General features: G+C 43.3%; 2 protein-coding genes across 2 annotated transcripts in view; one reads left to right on the forward strand and one right to left on the reverse strand.

The window, feature by feature from the left end:
* LOC126565520 (transmembrane protein 242) overlaps window positions 1-23,691 on the reverse strand; it is a 479,972-nt gene that overhangs the window by 167,746 nt on the left and 288,535 nt on the right. The window lies entirely within an intron of this gene.
* LOC126565934 (protein-glucosylgalactosylhydroxylysine glucosidase-like) lies at window positions 17,093-23,321 on the forward strand. Its single transcript, XM_050223135.1, has 8 exons — window positions 17,093-17,339; window positions 17,857-18,206; window positions 19,239-19,565; window positions 19,733-20,123; window positions 20,186-20,430; window positions 20,602-20,689; window positions 22,441-23,126; window positions 23,230-23,321. Exons 1-8 carry the CDS (start codon window positions 17,161-17,163, stop codon window positions 23,319-23,321), a joined length of 2,358 nt encoding a protein of 785 aa, XP_050079092.1. The 5' UTR covers window positions 17,093-17,160.

The raw sequence follows: 23,691 nt of genomic DNA on the forward strand, positions 1-23,691 counted from the left end.
TACACAGGAACTGTCAAATTTATCGTACACATGTTGTAAGTGGTTATTAATTTTTTAAAATTGTATTTCATCACATTGCATTAAAATCATTTTATTATTACAACTTCTACTGGTTTTGGTAACCGGTACGAAATAAGATTATGGATTCCATATTTAGGAGATTGATTTAACCTAAAAGTTATTATTTGTTTCTTCTGTATTTCACTCTGCTCTAGGGCGATTGCACGGCGCCAAACACATCCACTTCAACAAGTGTTGTACATCGACCAATCAATAACTATTTGTCAATACGTAATTTGCCACAGCAAGAGGAAGATGAGTAAAACAATTTACTAGCATCTCTACGCATCCCTTCTCTTCGTGCAATTCAAAGCAAAAAGCGCTTGCCGGACGCCGGCGTAGGAAAATATTTAAAGAGTGAAAAACACACACAAACAAACGCAAGAGAGTATCGTCAAATGAATAATTTAGCAGTTTAAAGACTTTGAAGAGCAGAAACCGAACGTTTCGGATCGCGATTAGAGTAGGACACAGTTGGCCAAACTGAAGAAGCATTATGTCCGATGGATCCTGGCGGTAAGCGTTTGTGTTATGAACGCTGCTCCAACACACTTGCAGCTCAAGATTTTATTTGCTACAATCTCCCTATATCCACATACTTATCTTTAAGAGCGAATGGTAAGTTGCTAGCACCACCTTGGAGCCTGGAGAAAAGCAACTAACGGCTACTGTCCTATATGGCAATAGCAAGCAACACAACAAAAAGAAACTAAATACACAGCTGGGGTGACGAAACGAGATGAAAAGGAGAAGGAAAAACTTGCTGCCAATCATAAATGCACTAGACGGATTGAACGTTCACTAACGACATACCGAGCGCGGTTACACCCGCTTTCGAGTCTCTCCCGGCTAACAACTGCATCCCATGTGTGACATTCTATGCACATGCACTTGTCGTTTGTCACTGCCTTTGCCTCGATACCGTCATGGTGTACCATTAATTTACCGTCGTGCGGCCCTAAAGGTTGAGGACAAAGACCGGGCTAGTCAACTCGAAAAAAAGGGAGAGTTTTTTTTTGCCTCCCTCACGCCCTTTTCATGCTGCAAGTCTACGGCCGTCGATATTTCCTCCATTGGCTGAAGTCAATAAAATTCATGTCAAATTATTGATATTCATCCGACATATTTGCTTGCGGTGCCGAGAAATCTGGTCGCGAAAAGGAATTTCTCTCCATTCAAGTGACCACTCTCGCTAATGATGACCGGCGAGATTTGCTACCGACCAAGACAACATTTTTCACCACGAGCACGCCACGTGAAGTCAAAACCCGACGTTTGGCACACATTTTTCCATCCAGCACCAAATTATCGAGTATACTTTGTCCGTCGGTATGCTACTGCAGCGGTGAAACTATTAGCTGGTGGAGGTTTCTCATTAGTGGAAAGGCTACGATTGATCCTTTCTGAATATTGAAGCGTGTATTCGGTAAATTGATCTCGACCGAAGGGTCATACCGGCGGCGAAGTGCATCTGTCCTACCCGAGTATGGAAAGTTATTAATTCAAGGTGTATAGATTTTACAAATTCCGTTCCGAGTGTAACGGGTAATGAAGCAAAATGTGCGAGAAGCATTGAATGGAGGAGGCCCTTTGGTTTTGAATGGCTCGTTCAAACTGCAATAGCCATTGCGATGCATTTCCAGTCGGTTTTACGCAGCGTAATGAGATGAAAGTAGGAAATATGTAGGGGTGCATTCCATTTGAGCTGAATTTAGGTAAGTGAATGTTCAGTATCAGCAGTCAACAGTCGTATTATAAAATTGTCACTAAGGCACAGAATAGAACTAGAACTTTTAGTTTTTTTTTTAAAGAAACAGATTAGTCCAAACGAAACAACTTTTGTGAAATTTGATTGCTTATCAGTTAGATTTCAAATGGAAGAAAACTAGCTTCATAGAGCGGTGGCCTGGTGGTATAGTCGACAACGGGGCCAGTCTTTAAATGGCTGGACCGAGATTCATATCCCATCCGGAGCGTCCCCCCTTAGTGAGGACTGACTATCCAACTACGTGGTATCGACAGTCTAGTAAGCCATTTGAAAACCGGCGTGAACTTAGTAGGCCGTTTAACTAAGAAGAAAGCTACATGGAATTTAGAAAGATTTCTTCATCCAAGAATAACGCAGCATGAATATTGCTATTTAAGTGGTCGATTCTACGGCAGTTATGCGGGAACTAAGCCATGAATGTCTTTATCATAAAATATTCATTTTCCTGATTAGCGTTTAGTGCTGCCCTTTCATTTCTGGCAAAAGAATGATCCATTTAGGTTAATCGGTAGAGACTAATACGTTTGCTTATAGCCACTGCTGAGATCAGATAAACATCTTTCTGAATTAGAATGCGATTGCATATACAAATTACAGAGCATTTACATCTGCCCACGATATTTATCACATCTTGGACTCACACAATCATGACTATAAATAAATTTGTGCGATTTTAGTAAAAGTATCTTAAACTGTTCAATTTTCATTTTGAATTGCCATCTTCAGGGTTTCTTTCCCCCTAGCTGTCGTTTCACTGAAGTGTAAAAAAAACAAAGTTTCCATGAGCTTCTAAGATGGCAACATTAGTACCGAAAGTAGCCATGTTTATTTCTAGGACGAAGAATAGCTCCGGATATTCCTTGAAATATAAAGATCGAGAACTTCAAGGCAACTCTCATTGAAGATCCTTCGCAAAGGCAAAACGAACTTGCAAAAAGCCAGTTGTTAATGATTAAAAACAAAGGTGATGATTCGCAAGACAGGACATTGTGTGCTGTAAGAACTGAAGTCAAGGGATCATCGAATATTCAAGAAAAACTCGATCACATGTGGCAACACCGGTTGAAAAGATTTAAAAACGTTGGAATGGAATGTTTTACCCTACCTGCTGTACAGCCCAGAAATTGCATCTTCTGATTACCATCTTTTCCGATCTCGATAGTAACCATCATTTGAAAAATAGATGGGAAAAAGTAATAATCACCGATAGAAAATACTTTGGAAGTTAAAAGAGTTACCAAGTCGTCCTAATAAAGCTTCGAATTTCGAGAAAAATCCGCACCAACTGATTTATAGTCCTGATACCCTCCTGAGTTTGGTGAATGGCTACACCAAAAACTCGTCAACTACCATTGGGAATAGATACTTTACCGCGCCGTCGTCCGCCAATCCGTTATCCCGGCCATAATGGCGGATGATTCCACGCCATCCTCCCACCTCAATCTGGGCCTACCAAGCCTCTTCTGTCCGTGTGGACGGCCTAAAAGGACTTTTTGAGCTGGGTCGTCCGGTGCCATGCGTATAACATGGCCAGCCCATCGGAGCCTGGTGAGCCTAATTCGCTGCACGACGGTGAGGTCGTTATACAGTTCGTACAGCTCGCCATTGTAGCGGCTTCTCCATTGTCCTTCCACATATACGGGGCCAACGATCCTTCTGAGCATGTTCCTCTCGAACGCAACTAAGAGGGCTTCGTATGTTTTGGACAGGGTCCATGTCTCAGAGGCGTATGTGAGTACTGGGACTGTGAAGGTCCCAGCACTCACATACTGACCGGCTGGCCGTCAGCATCCCAGCGCGCAACTCCGTCTCTATGCTGTTTTCCGTGCTGACCCGAGATAGGTGAAGTTTTGGTCGACTTCCAATTTGCGGTCACCTATCCTTACATCACCCCCACGTAGTTCCGGATTTCTTAGTAGGGCCGCTGATGGTGCCACCATCAATTTGGTCTTTGCCTCATTAATCTGCAACCCGAGGTTTTCTGCCGTATCTTCGATCCTTTGGTAGGCCTCTACTACCTGAGAGAGCCGCAGACCAATGATGTCTATATCATCAGCGTATACCAGGATCTGGGTTGACTTATAGAAGATGGTTCCCGAAGTCTCCACCTCCGAGTCACGGATGGCCCTCTCTAGCGACAAGTTGAATAAGAGACAGACGAGCCCATCTCCCTGAAGCAGGCCTTTGGTGGTAGCAAAGGACCCTGAGAGTTTTCCATCCACCTTCACCTGGCATGTGACGTTGGTCATGGCTGGGACTCCAAAAGAGCCTATGGCCTCGCAGAGTTTTACCCTGGCTATGCTATCATTTGCGACCTTGAAATCTATGAAGAGATGGTACGTGTTCAACTGCTGTTCAGCCATCTTCTTCAAGATTTGCCGCATGGTGAAGATAAATAAAAAAATAGTCTATCTTTATTCTTTCTTACTACATATATACCTCTGTATTAGTTGTTCAAATAAAAAAAAAATTTATATGTATAAAAGTTAAAGAAATACGCTTATGGTTTATAAAGATTGGTTAATTTGGTTTATTTTGTTGGTTAAAAAGAGGAAAACCTACGGATAAACAAAAAGAAAATAGTTAAAACAAGCTACTTCTCAGCATTCCAACTATCGCCACACTCTACATGCTTGATCAATTTCACGCGAAATGCATATCGCTTTAAAATATTTATTACCATTCTGCAATTTTCTGACGCCTGCATTGTTAACCACGAGTCTTTTAGCCGTTCACCATCGTAACGCAGCACACCTACATGACTGCTGCTGCTGCTGCTGCCCTAAAGCTGCGCACAGGTGGCTGCATCTACTTTCAAGTGTGCAAATGAGCGTGGAAAATGCATAAAAAAACACGCTGCTGCCTTTCTGCTATAAATTCTTTCGCTAGTTTTACACTTCACTTCGAAGCTATCATACCACGACAGACAGTTTACTCAAGCAACAAACAAAAATATGAGAAGCCTTCAGCTGCCCTCACGGGGTACCAGAATTGTTCTTCGGTGGTCGACTGAAATTAGCTAACCGATTTCATCGCTCCCTCCCTGCATCAGGGTCGCAACAGCAAACGGAAATACTAAAAGCATGCATGTGCAAAAAATAAAAAAACAGCACCACCAACGTGTTTCACTTTTTGTTGCTCTTCTACGACGCAGCACAACTCACACTTTCGTCGTGGCCTCGTAACGTGCTACCGCAACTTTCCCATTGCGATGCTACTACCTTCCGCCGACACAGCGCCAAGCGCCTTCTCCCTTTGCATGTGCTGCCAGTGCAAACAATCCGCACCGAGGCCAATCGACGAAAGGGTCGCCCATAACACTCGCAAGGCTCATCTGCTCGTTCGGGTGTAGCAAACAATTTCCATGCATGCTTGCGTTCTGCCAAGGTTCGCCACGCTAGAAGCATAAGAAAAAACGCGCTGCCACTCGTCCACTCGATTGGCAAGCTAAATGAAGGTGCAACGCATAGCGCAACCCTTTAACCGTTTCCATTCCAGACCCACCTCAATAATCGGGTCGGGAACTGGGGATTGGGGGCGGCGAGAACAGAAGAATGGCAGAAGCTTTGTGCGATGCAAAGTGCAAAGATGCAGATGGCGATATGATACGACCAACGGCGGCGCTGATGGTCATGATTATGATCGTGTAATGAGCCTTCGGTCAGGAAAAGGTGCTTCCGTCAGTCAATTGAAAACATGGCTCATATGTACTGCACTGCAGTAAGTTAAACGAAAATAGTGTAAAAATGTGTCATACTTTTATATTTAAAATCTATTCCAATGCAGCAGTACATTCAAATACACAAAACTTCTCACCTGTTACACCCCATTACAATGTAATAAAATTGCTCCGAGATTGTTGCAAATTAATAGCGTATACACCCGCCAAGCAGACACATTACATCGAATTTCTCCAATTACGACACCCTAGCACAGGCGTGTGTATCCGGGCGATATAAGCGTTGTCCTACGACCGTAGCAGTACTTTGAGGCAGAATGAAGTACTTTGTTTTCCCGATCGCCCAGAAAAAAAACCTTTCTCGCTGACGATGCCACGAAGGGCTGGTGGTGGTGACGAATGCCAAGACTCAAACTCCACGGTTTAAGAAATCGTTTTACGCGATCCCTAAGACTATTTATGGGCCAGCATAGATTAACAGGAAATTGAATTCGAATTGGTGCTGATCGCGAGAAGCTGTATAGAAGCACCAGTTACAGACAGCAAGTGTAAAATGGAGAAAAAGCTAAGCCATGGAGCTAAAACAAAAAAAAACTAGCATTGGAGGCAGTGAACGAAACAAAAGTGGAAAAAATAAGCCCGCTTGAGATGCAGCAAGCTCCACCAGTTGATGTCCACTTTGCTGGAAAAAGCGTGTAAAATTATAAAGTCCAATAAATGGAATTACAAGTTGGAAAACAAAAATGTAGATAGAGTTGTATAAGAAGGAGTCTTGTTTGGAGAATTCTTGCTAAAGAGGATTCTATAAAAGTACAAAACATATGAATCTGAACATTTGTGCTAAAATTCTTTTTTATTTTAAATTTTAATTTTCCGTAGACTTGTTCCAGGTTTGACAATTTGCTGCTTTTTGATAGTCTTTGAGGCTCCCGCAGAAAAGGTTTTTTTAAAAGATTTATTGCTTCTTCGTTGAAGCTTAACGATCTACTAAGGTTACGGTGGCCATCGAAGGGCACGCTAGACTTACTGATACCACTAAAAGCTGACGGACAGTCAGTTATCAATGCGGAGGTACGGTCAGGATGGGATTTGAACTCCGATGAAGATTTGAGGCGCCGTTGTCGCCTCTACCACTGGACCACTTTATTGGTTACAGTCTCTTTGTGGTGGCTCGGTGATGGAAGCAACATCGGGGCCTATTTTCACACGGCAAGACCGGGGTTCAAATCCCATCCAGAGCATTCCCTCGTAATGGGAACTGACTCTCGAACTATGTGATATCAGCAAGTTTAGTAACTCGTTGAATGTCCGGCGTAACCTAGAAGGTATTAAAGACAAAAAGAAGAAGATACTCAGTGAGAAGAAATAAGCCAAAACAGTGGCCTATTTTTAAGCTAAAGACAAATCGTGCATTAAAAATGATTTCAAAAATTTGAAAGAATTCGCTTTGAGCACTGTAGACGTATAGAAGATAACTTCTTATTCTTGTCTTGGGACTCCCTCATCTGAACAGGGAGTCCCAAACTAAGTATCTTTCGATGGAGTTGATGCTCGATTTACCAGAGCTTGCTGACCACTGCATAGCTTAGGGCTTAAATTTTATCATTCCTTTCTAGCCTTCAACTAAATCATAAAATGTAAGGGAATTTCAAATTTCTTCTCTCATTACGCCACAACAACAACCTGTTACGGTGATGCTTTTCGTACTGACTTGTACGGTTAAATGAAAAAAAAGGAAAGCAATGACCATGTCCCCAAGCAAACCGTCCAACATAACAAAAATGAATTTAACGCATAAAAAAAAAAAACGAATAAGTTTGTTACAACGAGCAAGCGGAGCTTACAGTTTGTCCGTTCGCTGCAGTAAACTATTTCCATCATCTTCTTTCATCCCGTGTTTCGGACACCACCGAAAGGGTCAGCTTCCTGCCACGGATTGGCTTCGTTGCGTGAAGCAGGATATATTTAACATGCTTCAGCGTTTGATTTCATCACACCACCCAAAGCGGATGACGGTGGAATGCAATCCATTCCTTCGCGCTAAAGACCACAAACAAGTAAATGGGGCTTTGCTCCGCTCAAGGTGGACCTCACAATTGACTCGTGTTTTGAGACTTTTCTCCCGCTCGAGTAAACGCTTGTGTTGTGTTTCATTGGGGCGGAAAACATCCTCACTGTGACGTTTAATTGAGCCTAAAAGTCTAACTGTTAATCGTCCGCAGCTAATCGTATGACGATGCGTCGCGTATGCAAAAATACCCAGTGCGCTGGCCTGATGCTGCTGGACACCAACGAACGAATAAATGTTTTGACTTGTTTGGTAGGTTGTGGTTTTTTTTTTTCGTTTACATCACTATATTGAGGAAGCGTAAAACGTGAATCTGTAGCCAGCTACCGTCACGCGTGCTTCGTCGATGAGATTGAAACGATTTTACGGATACAGCGCGCACACATTTGACCATCCAATTTAGCAAAACAGTTCCAAATCGATCAGATACACCGGTGAGGCGTTTTAATGTTATCGAGCGGAAGGAAGCGAACGCACTGGGAAGAAAGCTTTCGAAAACCATCGTTTCAAATTAGGTTTGAATATCGTGCAATCCGCCAGCACGAGCAATTATGTGTGCCTAGACCTTATTTCTGCTCCCTCTTACAATTCACAATATTGTGGGCTGATCTCGATCGAGTTTCAATCATTTTTGTACTTGATGGTATGAAGCGAGAGTGATGGAAGACAACAAAAAACGAATCATTTCTAATCATTAATCCGCAAAACAAACAACGAATGATTTAGACGCGTGTATAAGCAACGAACCTTCTCTGCTTTGATGCGATATTTATGGTAATACGATTTTGAGGTAACAGAATTCTCGCTTGTCATTGCAAGCGCTAAGTGTAGCGTTGGTATAGCAATAAAACACATAAAGAAACACATTTACAGGTTCACGTAACATAAACCAACAATCGTTTTCATTAAAAAAAGAACGTCCAGAGCAGAATCGGGTTAAAACCATTTTTCGATCAGGTTGTATTCAGGCTTCCTATTTTCATCTCTTCATTCCCATTTGCCCTTCTTCTAAGCAACTTTGCGCGACCTAAGTCACCTAAAAGGTGGATCGCACCTTCAGAACCAACCAGAAGGCACGATACGATACGAAACCTTAATTATATCAATATCAATTAAAACAACATTCAATTCAGTAGCAACGAACCATCTTTCGCTTCGTTAATAATAACATTTATTTTCCTCCTCTGTTTTGTGTGTGTGGGTAACGGACGCGAAGGTCAGTAAAGATGGGGGTCGCGTAGGAAATTGATGCTGCAGCCTGAGTGTGGTCACGTTGCCCCGTTCGATCTTTCTTTCCCGATTAGTCTCGTTCGATCGGTCGAGTGAGTCAATCTTAATTTCCCCCCTTGGACCAGGTCTCTCGTTGGTCAGTCCGGCATCCGAACACACGGTGTTTGGCTACAACCGAAAGGCTGATTTCTGCTTATCTTATGGCACCATTTTTTTTTTGTGGAAATCAAATACACATGTAATCTGTTCGTTAAAAAAAAAAACGACTTATTCCGGACCGGGCCGGTTTCGGTGCTGTGTTGGGCTGGATGATGATTGGTAGCCATTTGATCATCAGTCCCGGCCACGTGTGTGTTTGTGGTGTGCCTCGTTTCAAAGCTATCGAACACGGTCTAATGGTTCCGTGTTTGATTGCAGCTACTGGTAGGTGGTGGTTGTTGGAATCTACATTCGTGGCAGTGGCTGTCGGGAGAGTCTGATAAATGGGTTTATAGGTACGGGCGGTGCTATTGTCTGCCGGGGCCTTTGGCTATTATTTATACTTATGATTTATTAAGAACCGAGGACTCGATATGATCGTGCAAAAGTAAGGAAAGAAATTTAAAATTGCAACAATGTTTTCTATGATGCTTAGGACAATTTTTATTTTGGAAAAACAATTTACAATATGTTTCATATTTCTTTCACTTTTGGTTTTTTTCTTTCTACTTGGTGCGCCATTGTACATCCTTTGGTTGATAGGTCAGCTACGTAAATATTGCTTTTAATATATTGCTTGCTTAGTAGGAGCTGATCCACACTCACACGTGCTTCGTTGAATGCTGTCAAGCGTTACGGTTTAGCTTGAACAAGAAGTCTTTCAAAATGGCTTGTTTTTTTTTGTAGTTTTAATTTGAGTATTTAACATAATTTTTATATACCGGATACCACGACATTGACCACATCATCTGGTCATGTGTGGAGTTCGATGTGGCTAGACCCGGACTCTTAGCAGCCGTTCGGGCATCAGGAAGATCCCCAGCGGTGCCGATGCGCGATATCCAGGGACAGAAGGACAACGAATATGCGCGGATTCTGTTTGACTTCGCCAAAGAGATGGGAATCGTCCTTGAATCCCTTCCCGTCTCCCTTCCCATAGCGGATTGTAGTTTGTTATGTTGATTTGTTTTTTGTTTGTTACACGTTTGCAACGGTGGCGTCGACATGCGCCGGTCGCTATTTCGGCCCCAGAATCGATAACTATTGGTTTAGGAGATCTAAGGTCGTAGTTGGCGAGCTTGTCGAAGGCGGAATGTCTGGGTTCGATTCTGCAGTAACCTTACAAGGTTATTGTGACTGTCGGCTCCTTGCGTTTTGCTGGCGTCAGGGTCGCCAGCGACAAAATTGGACCATTGAACCGATTGAATTAGATTTGGACGGCGTGTAGTTGTGACTGGCGGCTGTACTGTTGACGGAATGCGTGAGTTAGATGCTACTGTAGCTTCACAAAGTTGTAGTGGCTTTCGGACTCGTGCGTTCAGCCGATGGTGGGGCCGCTAGTAACAACATCCAAATGCTAGCAACAATATGGAGTGGCGAACACTACAAAGTATCCACAACATAGTGGGTTTTTTCTTGGGAGCAAACATAGAAAGGACAACTTTAGAACTTTACCTGGCAGCAACAACATGCACAACCGATCGAATCACCAGGGATAAGGTGCACTTGAATTGAGGGAGAATGAAATGTCTATTCTCAAAATAGGATAAAAGTTTAATGAATTGTTAAGGTAGATATAATATTAGATTTTAAGGAATAGGGCCTGGCCGTCATTACACAAAGAGTTAAAAAAAATAATATACAACTAAAAAAAAACAGTTTTTTTTTGTAGGAGATAAGCATATAATTCGACTATACAGCGACGTGTCGTCATACTTAATAATAAATAAATAAATAATAAGCATATAATTCAAATTATGGTACAGATGTTCAACGATTATTATAATATTGTGTTTTGTTTACTAACAATTGATCGACGATCGAGAGAAACTACGTATATAATTTTGATACTGATAATTTTGATGGATTCACCTCTACATCATCATCAGCATCACCTACGCTCTTACAACTCAGCTACAACCGAGCATGCCCGGGATAAACCAATTAACAGGGAAGAAATGCCTCGTTAATATTTTGTACATTGCATTATAGAGGCTTTGAGTCTTATAGACAACATTCGCCTCTGTACTGTATGCAAAAAATGGCTTGATCTAATACAAAACTATCGTATATGTGGTTTTAATATTATGGAAAACTATTACGATTATGGCATATGATAAAGGATTAGTTATAACTATTTCTTGAATTTCTCAGAAATCGAATTCGTTCAAACAGAAGTCGTTTGATATAATTACCTATAGTTATTTTATAATTGAAAATATTCGATAGTGTGATATTATTTATGGCACATTTATTCTCGTCGACAATGCGGTAGAGAGCCGTCACACTCAAACATTTAAAAAAATATACGCTAGGGGGAAACTTGGACTAGTATTTTCCCAAAATATTATCTCTGATCTTCTCCCTCTATAATACCGAACAAGAAATCTCCTCCTCCTTCATTTTTCGTTTATGAGATAGTAGGATGTTCCCGTGTAATCCGTCCTCGCAAGCAAGACTTTAGAAAACATGTCCAATTCAATCGCCAAAACCTTCTGAAATAAAAATTAAGCTCACAGGAACAGAACGTTTCTGGAACTGTAACAACAGTTGCGATTCGAAGCGGAAGGTGTGGTACCGTGGAAGGGAAATGTATAAAAACAACATAAAAGCGTAGTAAATTAACGCATGAAAAAAAGATCATTCTCCAAAATATTCAACAGCAAAAAAAAAGGAAAAAATGGCTATAACATGGCGTGAACGCATTCTGAACGTCACGGTTGGATGCGCTTTTCCCGTGGACACAGCAAAGTATTATGGTCCCGGTTTCAATGTCGAATGGAGAGAGAGAGAGGGAGAGAGAAAACAAACCCCCCTTGCCATCGGGAGACAATTAGCCGGATCCAAGGGTTCACACAATTCACAATCCGATTTCTGCTCCTGTCGGTGTTGGGTCGACTTTTGCACCTGTATACCATGCTGAAAACCGCTTTACGTGTTTTAAAACAAACACACACATACACAGAAGAAGACACACAGCACCAATGTCCGGTGGGTGAGCAGTTTCCCAGCAACCAAATGCCACTAGGGGCTTGAATTCTTTCGCAACAGACCCGGTTCTGTGAAAGGGTGTCTTGCGGTGCGTTAAGCTAATGGTGCGCTTTGGGACAGCCCATACTCTGGTTAACCTTACCGCAATATCCGCCCGTAAGATACGATGACACTCTGTTTTGGGGGAGGGAAAGGAGATAGGAAAAACAGGTGAGGTCGACCGATATTGACTGACCCGCTCGGTCAGGTTGCTGTCCCCTGGTTGTTGCGTTTTTATGAGCCATTCTCCACCTAAGAATGCTTCCCACCGGAAGGCAATGAAGATTCTCTAGAGATGAACGATTTCTTTTGTCTTTATTGTGAGTTTTTTTTTTGTTGCTTTCATTTTTCCCTTCTCGAAGAGAATGAGACTCCGGTCACCCGCACAGCAATTGGGTGCCGAAAAGTTTTCCATTCAATCTCGCGATCCCGGCTACGGAGTTTCTCCTCGTCTTAATCACTGTTTCAAGCTGTTGTTGTGTGTGTTATCAAAGTGGTTCCTTCCTGCCATACAGTGGATGGTAGGGAGGGAAGCGGCGGGGGCATGTAATTAACTTTTCTGACCATCTCGACCAATCTTGATCGCGACCCCGTTCGATAACGCAGCACACGGAATACGCATCAATCACGGAAAAACGTCCGATTCCGCCTGGGAACAACCACACCCCCCCTCCAACGGAGAGAAAATCCCAAACGCACAGCAACAACAAAAAAACAATAAACTTCATTTCAATCGATCCACCTACTAACCCACAAGCGAGGAACCCTTTTTTCCGGTGGCCTTCGGATCGGTCAGCTTTGATGTTTGCCGGCGCCCTCTTCCGGCCGAGCGCGATTCGGCGAGTGATTCGAAAACTCGATCGAAGGGATCATTTTTGTTAATTGAAAAATCATTAGCCGATACCAAAGCCACCACAAACTTTCCGCTTTCTCGTCTGCTGTTGGATGTGTACCGCCTGGTGTAGCCTCAGTTTGATCAATGTGGCCGACGACACCTTCTCGAATCAAAACACAATTTACTATAAAGCTAACAAAAACACATTGCTCAATTGTTTCTTTCCTTTTCATTCATTATCTTCTTGCTTTCTTGCTACGACCCTTACGGTGGACGAATTTCCGATCTGAAACTGAAACCGAACCACCGGAATCGATGAATCGACCGAATCGACGGATGGGTGGCATTGAGTGTAGGGAACCCCTTCCAGCCTCCCCGCCCTCCTCACTGCCCACCCCATTTTGCTTTTATTTTCCAGCGACATTCCCCGATGGGGCTGGATTTGGGCTCGATCCTTCTTGGCCGGCAGGGGGAATGAAAATGAAATTTCATTCATAAAAATCGGCCCGGCCGGCTGAACCGCACGGGAACCAGTCCAGATTCTCGGTGGTGGGACATCATTCTGCCCATCGATCATTACGAACGATGAGTCTTTTGTCGTTGCCGTGTGTGAAAAGTGAATGGATCACACGTTCGTAGGGAAGCGGACCGTAGAACGATTGGCTTTAGAAAGAATTTGCAGCAGAGTATGGTTTTCTTTATTTTTTAAAATAGTTTGTTTATTTAAAGTTATTTATTAATTATGTATTATTAATATTATTATTAATATTATAAATATTATTTTATTATTATTATTAAATTAATTATTATTTAGTCATAAAGCAAAACATATTAACGTTGATACTGGCTTAAATACATTTCTAGCAATAACTGTTAAATGCTTTAACGTTAAAGAAACATATTTAAAATAAAATAACACTCAAGTGCATTCGTTCCAATGACCGTGTTTTATGTGCAGACATGCTGCTAAATTGATATATGTGAACCTCAAAATGGTTCCGACTACTTATTATTCTTCTGTTAATTTAATTGTTATAATTCGTTACCATTGCCAATAATCTCACACGTCACGAAGGGATTCAAATCCCATTCGGAGCCTAGAGAGAGCTGACTGTTCAACTCTGGTACAACTGACAATTTGGAGGATTTTGTTGGAAGCTCTTAAAGTTCCCGCATGTCAAGAGACCACGTGAAAATTCCTCATACTTGTTATTCGTCCAACGGAGTTCGCTGTTTAAGTGACTTTCTCGTCTAAGGCATCTTGTTGTTTTGATATAATAAATATGTCGTTTGAATTAAATTAAACCCTTCTTTTGGAGGCGAAACATTACTACTGCGTATTAACCTGTAACAAACTTCAGTTACAGTAATTTTTATTATCCAGACCACTTCTTCGCCATTTCGGTGGCCTTTTTATCTCTCTTTCTCTTTCTCTCGTCCCGCAACACTCCTACACCCCTTCCGTTTAACCCGTCTGTGCCTTTTCCTGCCGGTACAGACGAACAAATACCGACCCGTCCAACCCCCAAACCCTGTCCCATCCCCGAAGACGCCCAAGGTGAAGGAAAGCGCGCGGCCGTTGTGGAGTGCGCGAGACACACGGGGTTGAAGTTTTTGAAAAGCCGAAGGGTGAAATCCACCAACCGGAACGGAAGCAGCGACGCGGCACCAAAAAATACATATCCGTCGCCGTCAGCGCACCATTGTCGGTTCAAGGTTTTTCCTTTGCGCCCTGGTTTCACCGCCCTCCGCCAACGACATACCGGCAAAAAACGGCAACACAAACCTGGAGGAACCTACCGGTGGAGTAGGTTGATCCATTCCGGACACAACCTGTCGCATGCGGCTGTTTGGGTGCTGTGGATGAGGGCAGGTAGCGGAAGAGACAGGTCGAGGAGATGACATTTACACTAGTGTTTGTGAGAGGCTTAAGTTTTGCAGTTGATGTTTAGTCGTTGAGAGATGATATCCAACTCACCGTAGATAGTGGATGCTTCAGAATGTAAAATTTTGTTGAACTCAACTGAGCTAAGTCATCAATACTTTTGACATCAAAAACTGGACAAGAAATGGCATTAAGCTGTCATTCCTTACGCAAATCCACCACAAACGTTATCAGCATCGGAAATCACCACTTAGACATTTCACAAAGAAGAAAGCCACCGAAAATTTGGATCACTCCTGATAGCATCAGCTCCAGTTTCCACAACCGACAAGATTGATTGTCAGCCCCGGCGCCCGGACGTCATTAATTGGCGCCGCTTTGTGATTAGTGATTTTTATCAGTCCGAGATGAGCCACCGAACCGAAAACTCTCACTCTTATTGATTTATTTTCCCCAACCGAGGCTCGGTGAGACTTCCGCCTTCGTAAGCTGTCCTGTCAGCACCGTTTGAGCTATCATTGCGAATCCCTCAACCCGACGCTGATGTCTTATCGCGTGGACGTAAATGCGGTGCCAGAGCTGATGTTGCTCCAGGCAAAGGCAAGATTAATGGGCAGCGGCTGGTGGCGATGGTGAGGTAACGAACGTCCGGAGAACGTAGCTTCCCTGTCCCAAAAAGGGAGAGACGTGTAAGACGTGCGCTTTTGCGTGAAATAATTAATATAAATTATTGGAGTTTTCGTCTACCATTTTCAAGGCTTTTTGCGCATTTCGTGCCGGGAATGCTTAATGGTTGACCACGCTTCTACAGTACTTTCCATATTCTTCAACCGTAGTCTTTTGTGGACTGTTTTGCTGGTTGGTTTGAACTGGTGCCTGTTATGCTGTCTTCAATTGTACCTGTTTCTTGCATGCACTACATTAGCGGATGTAAGCTACTTACCCTAGCGAGAAGAATCCTACTCTTGACGCACATGAATTATTACTTCATCGATGTTAAAGTGTCCAGTAAGCATCCTAAAATCAATCACTGTTAATTGAATAATTTCGTTTACTTAGCAAGTATGTGCGTTTGTGTAGCTACTGTATGAAGCACACTTGCTGCTGCTGCCGCTACTTATCATCGAGCACAGACCTGTCAAAACATAGCCGAGATGAGGGCAAACCGGTTGACTACCGGTCCAATCCGTGAGAGCTGGAAGCTGATCCGAACTGGCTGAACATCCAACCATTCCCATATGACAGGAGGAGATAATGTGTGGAGTTGCGCGTGTGCATGTGTATTTATGCTCGGACATCCAAGAAGGTATCATTACGTAGGACTGTCACTGGCGTGCTGATGAACGCGAGAAGATAATCGTAATCGTAATCGATTAGCAGCACTTTAGTCGATAACGAAATCTGACTGCCGCAATTGATCGTTTTAATTGCTGCAATGCAATGGCGGTGTGTCATAAGCGAGCTCATATCAGTCAGCTGTTTGACATTATCGGACAATTTCGATGTATTTTTCAATGCAATGTATGATACATTATAGCGATGAAGTGCAAAAACACTGATACATGTGCGTATCAAGTTCGATAGGAATGTAAGCGCTAGCTTGTGAACTTAAGGTTAGTCCTACTTGCTATATTTAGAACATAAGTAATAAAGAGACCTCTAAATGTGTAATAATAAAGAGGATCTCGAACAAATCTTGTACCAAACAAGACGTATACACCGCTGGAATCAACCGAGACTGACTCTCAGCGAATACTGCTCCCCGCACAAAATGTGTGCTGCTGATTCATGGCATCTCAAAATGGTTGAATTTCCTGACAAGCTTCAAGTCCGCGAGGGGTTCCAAGTTCACGCTTCCCGTAGGCTCGCTTATCGCACTTCCACCTCGACGCTGGTTAGCAAAACAACCGTCCAGACGCCGCTGGGAACGAACGTATTTCGCTTACGTTCGATTACAACATCATTCTTGCGATCGTCACCGTCACGGTTTCATCGTTGGTGATCCACCAAAACGATCACGACGTGTGGTACCCCTTTGGGATCTCTAATAAGAATAGACTACGAATTTGCTGACTGCGAGAAGTGCCTGGGCAAAACTAGACTCCGGACGAAACACGGAAGGAACGAACGAACGGTAGTGCTCAAATAACGTGAAACAATAAACAACCCAATGATGGGTGTGGACGGAAGCAAGCTGATCGTCCAATTCCCATGATCGGGTTGATCTAGTTGGTGTTTTCGTTTCCGTCCGTTTCTAGAAAAGTAGCTGAGCGTAGTTGAGTGTAGTTGGGCAACGAGTGAGTGAGCTTAATTCCTGGTCAGGCCGTACACTTCTTCCGAGCCTGAGAAATAATCAAAGTGTGGTGTGTGTTTGTGTGGTTGTGTGTCGCTTCCAAGAGACGCAACCATGCTCGTGTACAGGTTACTGTGCATCGTAGGACTGTGCTTGGTGCGAGTGGACCGAGCCGCTGCAAGCGACGATTGCAAAACTGCAACTGCACAAACCACCAGCACCCGTCCATCATCAGTCACGAACGAATCAATAACGACCGTTGACAAACTGCACTACCAGCTCAACGCTTCTGGGTAAAGCTGCCTTATTACTGACGTCTTTTCCTAATTTCTCCTCCCAAACCCCGCAAACACAACCTTTATCCGGGGAGTAATGATTATTTCATTAGCATAACTTTGGTCGCTTACAGCTACCTCTACAGACGAGCTTACCGACGCCCTTATCAACACGGGAACCGGGCTGGCTGGAACACTCTTCCGTTCTTTTTGTTGGTCGAATAAATGAAACATTTTCCCACATCGGTAACATTCGTACAATCCCATGACCCTGTCCCATGGGCTTCCTCTAGCCGGGAGACATTAGTGCCTGTTCCGCCCCTGTTTTTATTAAGCGGTGTGTAATTACGCTGTGAAGAAAAACAGAATTAAACTTTCAGAACGAATCATCGAGCAACGGTGGAAAATTTGGTACTGAAGTCAAACCTCATCGGACATGCACATTTTTAATCATGGGATAGGCTTAACTGGCCCAAGGATTATGTCGGGTCAGTCAGAATCGAATGCGCTCAATCGTTTTTCGTCATCATTTCAGCGAGATCTTGAACGATCCCTCGAAACCGCTACCGACCCTTGCCAACGGTCATCTAGGATTCACCGTGCTGAAGGATGCGGTGTACATGGCAGGACTGTACAATGGTGCCGGTGGATTAAGCCATCGTGCCCGTATCCCAAACATCGCCAACATACAGCTGGACAACGATTGCTACCGAGGTGCCGATCACACTTGCACCGTAACGCTCGATCTTCGGGGTGGATTTTTTCGCGTAAACTACGTGGACACTGAGCGAGCCTTCCGGATGACGCACTTGCTCTATCCGCACGCACTGTACCGGCGCTTGATCGTTAATCAGTTTACGTTTGAGCGACTCACACCGAACGCTGGTAAGGATTCCGTTGGTAGCAGAAAAGAGACCGTTGTCACAGATGTAAACAAAATGCATAGCATTTAATGCATAAGGTACACCAAAGAGGCGGAAACAATGTATGTAAATTAATGCCAGCCCAGAGAGACAGCACGTTGTTCCCATATTCATAACTCAAGCTACAGGCGCTCTATAACCTGCGCGTATTATGTCGGAGGGGAACACTGTTTCTCATGGTCGTTTCAACGGTCACGGTGTACATTAAAATATGACCCCTTTTTCGCGGTAGCATGATCACCACAAGTGTTATGTGTTATGGTGCACCTGTTGGGAAACCTACGCGACAGCGGGGAAAAACACAAACAGTATCAAGAAGTTGCAGACGAACTTTGGAACACATCAGAAGTTGCGTACGATTGTGTGCTCTTGTGGACAAATTTTAGTTGTTTGATATTATGTTAACTGCGGAAACATGTAGCTGTATTAAATTTGCACAACTATAACTCCAGAAGAACAAGTATGTTCTGCTTGTAAGCAGATCAAGTTTTGTGATAATAGTTCGAAAAGTATTTTGTACAGCCTAGAAATGTCTAATTAATCTTACAACTTTTGCTATAGAGATATGAACGTATCCAACATTGTAGGCTGGAAGTTTAAGTTATCGTCGTCAGAGATCTATTGATAGTTAGCAATGCTTCCGTGTATGCTCTCTTCGTTAATGTCTATTTTTTGTAGCATTATACAGTATTATTCTTACTCTTCTACAGATACTCCAGTGCAGTACATGTTAGCTCGGAAAAAGCGGGAATACCTGGGAAAAGTTCATTAATCCTGTTAAGTTTAGATTTTAAGTTATGAACAAACTACGTTACACGCATCATATTATTACGTCCAAAGCATCTCTGAAAGGCATCCAATCAACTCACCTACCATGACAATCTCTTGACGCTTGAAGGAACACCCTTGCTCGGCAGCAATTAAAACCCACTTCAACTGCCTTCATTAATTGCATTTTTTGGAGCAAACTTCATTTTTTCCTCACTCGTTTCAGGCGACATCAGTTTACCGCTTCGGCCGGGCACAGCTTTCACCAGCGAGGACATTCATTTTCAACCCATTACCACACTTGCCTCGAGCCGTGTGCGCTCGAGCAACCGATCTTCTGGTGCTGAAGGCATGAATCACATTTATCGTAGCTGTGGCACAACGCTGGAGGTAGAAAACTCTACCTATCAAAGCCAGGGAAGACCAGTGTGTGTGCTATGGAATCACGTCCCAGAACGGTTGGTGCTGAGGGAGAATGAGCAGACAATCAGATTTCGTTTCTTAATGGCCGTTGGTGAAAATGTGGGCATTGCGGAAACGGAGCTATCCACAGGTAGGTCACCTGACCGTGCAAACGGTCAAACACTTCTTTCCGATTTGTGGTCCGCTTGTGAGGGCGCGAAACTTCACGCTTCAGATGGCTACAAATACAAATCCCGAATCCCTGGCGGAAGCGTACAACACAACACTATCGCGATCTAAGAATTACATAATTCACAGCGCTGGCCGAGACGGACGAAGAGTTACTGCTGGCGCATACATCACTGTGGGATTCCTTCTGGGACCGTTTCGACATCCTAATGGCCGGAAACGAACCGTTACAGACTACCGTACGGTCCAGCGTTTTCTACCTGGTCAGCAGTCTACCGTTCGAGGCAAGCTTCACCAGATCGCCCGGTCCGTTTTGGGGCCTCAGCCCGACCGGGCTCGGGCGCGGTGGAACGAACCTGGACGACTACGAAGGGCACTCGTTTTGGGATACGGAAATTTGGATGTTTCCCGTGTTGAATCTCATCGATCCGTGGTACGCGCGGTTGCTGATATCGTACCGTACGAAGATGCTGCCCACCGCGATACGGCTCGCTGCCGAGTCTGGTTACAAAGGTGCTCGGTAAGTTGTGGAGATCCAGCCAAATCGCTCGCGGGTGCACTCACAAGCTACATGTCCAACAGATTTCCCTGGGAGAGTGCATTTACCGGTGTGGAGGTTATACAGCCCTGCTGTCCAGGGGTGGCAAAGTACGAACATCATATAACCGGCGATGTAAGCTTTGCCCTCAGACAGTATCTCGCCACCACGCATGATCTCGACTGGCTACGAACAAGGGGCGGATGCGAAATGATACAGTTAATAGCAGAATTCTGGAGCAGTCGCGTTCAGTTTAACTATACTGGGACGGAAAATTACGACATACCGGGTATGATTCTAACATCGAGGGAAGATCATACAAGCGCCACCTAAAATGAGTCATGCTTTTAGATCACTCTGAATCCATCCCATTAGGGAAGATACAAAGTTTTTATATTTTTTTCATTTTATGATTCCCATTTCTATCATTCCAACACCGAACATTCCTCTCGCATCACAGCGGTAATGGGACCGGATGAGGATCATGAAAATGTAACCAACAACGCGTACACAAACGTGATCGCCGGCTATGCGTTGTATTTTGGCGAGTAAGTAAACAATCTTTTGAACGGAACGAAACATTCCCATACGAGCTTGTATCCCAAAAAACAACTACACAAACCCAAGGGTAGTGATGTTCTAGATTAATTAGATTTCAAAACAAACAAAAAAAATGCACGCGTCATATGTAGCAGACCAGTTAGCTAGAAGCAGTCGGCGGATCCGCTTGATATAGTTAATTATGTTTGTTTTCCGTCGGAAGCTTCGTTTATTTTCCCGCTGACTAGGCATGGTAAAAGAAGCAGCAACTCATCATTCTAGGAGTCGTAGCGTAGGACCTACAAACACCCAAGTAGGATGAAAAAGCTGTAGGTATCAGTATCCATTTTTGATGGCGTTCAAATGTGTGTCCACATAACGGTTTGGATGTCTAGAAACGATCGGTTTACGATATCTTCCGAATGGTAAGCGATTACTGACTCAACCATGCGGATAATCTGATTAAAATTATAACCTTACAATGCTTGCTTCTGCGTGTGCCTTGAAATCACTGTCATTCGGAAGCTTCCGGAACGTTGTTCTGTAGCTTCCGGGTCTCGGGAATGCGCCCAATCTGTCGGCATTGGTATGTGAAGTCTAATGAAGAGCGCTTACAAGGATCCACCAAAACCTGTAGTCTTCATCGTGAATGATTTTTAATCAATACATAAAGAGAGAGAGAGAGAGAGAGAGAGAGAGAGAGAGAGAATTTATGTTACAAAAGTGACTTTAATGCACATATTTCGTTTCATTAATTTACTTTAAATATCGGTCAGTAAGGGTTTAATAATTTTTGTTTGTTAATAACTACAGTAGGAAGACATTCCAGCAATCTTTAAACAATTTCTCTACCTAGTTCAGGATGAAGTAGAACATTATCAGATGGAATTAGAATATGCCCCATTTTATCGTTTTTTTTTCAAATTGAAGTAGAATCCTTTCAGCCACTACTAGTAAGCTTATCTGCTTTGTTTATTTTATAATTTATAACGCTTTTCAGAGGCATGAAAAAAAACTAATAGTAAAGTTTGCGATACTAAGAATGGTTCCAGTAGGCCAATTACTTATTTTTTTTATTTATAATTAATAATGACGGTCCAGTGCCGTATTGTCAACACCGCTTGTGTTGAGTAAATTTTATAATCATCTTGATAAGGCATTTCCTCCTTATTCTTTGCCTTATCCCGGGCATACTCGGTTAGGCCAATTACTATTTGTGGAAAAAAATATTGGAACTAAATAATTTGTGGCTATAACTCAAGATAAAGACCACTCGTTGATAACATTTTGTTTGGTGGGGGTTTTGATGCCCCTTCATATAAAAGAGTGCAGTTGCGATTCGCTTTACGGTGGTCACAGGTTCGTTTATATCCTTCCTGTGCTTCTACATCTGAGAGCTGTCCCATTGAGGTTGCACGGAGGTTGCTGTGGTCGTCTGAACCGACGATAGGAGTAGCGTGGGTTTTCAAGCCGAATATCTATTCTTAATACGGAGCTCTTCAGCTTCCTCAGGGGGCCTCAGGAAGACACCTTCAACTCGGCTGGTCAGTCCGCTTATAGGAAAACACGCCTGTTGATCGGTCTCACGAAGCTATAAAAGCTATAGAAGTTGTTAGTTGTTAGCCCAGGTTGCTAGTAGTAGTATTTAGTAGTCGAAAGTCTTAGTTGCTGAATAGCTGGAGCTAGATTGAGCTTAAGAGCTCTTAAGAGAACAAACATCCTTATCTAAGCGTACATAAAATAATCCGCATTTTACTAGGTTCGCCAGCTGTATCTGTGGAGCGGACGTCACGGAAAAGAATTGGAGCAGTATTGCCAAACAGATCAAACTTCTGTATGACGAAATAGCTGATTTTCACATCCAGTACGAAGGCTACCAAGCCTCCACGAAAATTAAGCAGGCAGATACAGTTCTGCTTGGCTATCCGCTGCTGTACCCCGAAATGCGACTGTACACATTATGGAACGATCTACTCATATACGAACCGCTAACACGATCAACCGGACCAGCAATGTCCTGGTCAATGTATGCCATCAATCATCTCGACATAGTAAACTACCGAGAGGCGGCAACCAATTTCAATCGAAGCTATCTACCGTACATCCGCGGACCGTTCCACGTGTGGCACGAACTGCAACAACCGGGCCCTGGTGGTGCCCAAAACTTTATCACCGGTGCGGGTGGATTTTTACAGGCCGTTCTGTTCGGATACGCCGGGTTTCGTGTATATCTCGACCGGTTGGAGGTACGCGGTATCTATCCGTTGGAGCTTTCACTCGCCGGAATCGGAGTTACGGCCAAAGGAGTGCACTATCTTGGGGCGCTTATCACTGTAACGCAAACGATTGACAAAGCGGAAATTATTGTGACTCACCTGCAGCACGAGCTAACGATTGAGTTTGGCGATCGGAATGCTGCTGACGCTGTTGTACCCGACAGAGTCTGTGAGTAGCCGCACATCGTTGCTGATAAGGTGCAGTTGGAGGAGCGATGCGTATTTTTGTGGATTTATTTAACTCGATTGCAATATTGCTTCTCTTTTCGTAGATCCACTTGAAGGAGGTGTGAAAGCGACAATACGGGCTAAAGCTTATCCGTACGGGGAATGTGCTTTACCGAAGGATATTATTGGAAAGTAGGACCTTCTAATAGAAATCTAGCCATATCTTTTACAGGGATTATTTGACGTATAAGCCTCAGTGCCATCGTGAATTTGAAGTACCAATCAATCTTACATGGCTTCTAATAATGTAAAATTAAAAATTCCAAATAAATTTGCGAACAAGTGATTTGGAGATGTAAACAAGCCTGTCCATCGTACTTGTACCCCAATCACCAACAACCACACATTGCCTAACAACAATACCGATACGTTCCTTATCACATCGCGATAAGCAAACAATGTATTACACATTGGAATTGATTTAGAAATGAGAGCTTTTTTTGTTTGGAATTAAAATTTTTATTTAGATTCATACAAATAGGTACAAATACTAGACTTGGTGCATT

This window comes from Anopheles maculipalpis, chromosome 3RL (assembly GCF_943734695.1).
Source record: "Anopheles maculipalpis chromosome 3RL, idAnoMacuDA_375_x, whole genome shotgun sequence".
Taxonomy (NCBI): domain Eukaryota; kingdom Metazoa; phylum Arthropoda; class Insecta; order Diptera; family Culicidae; genus Anopheles; species Anopheles maculipalpis.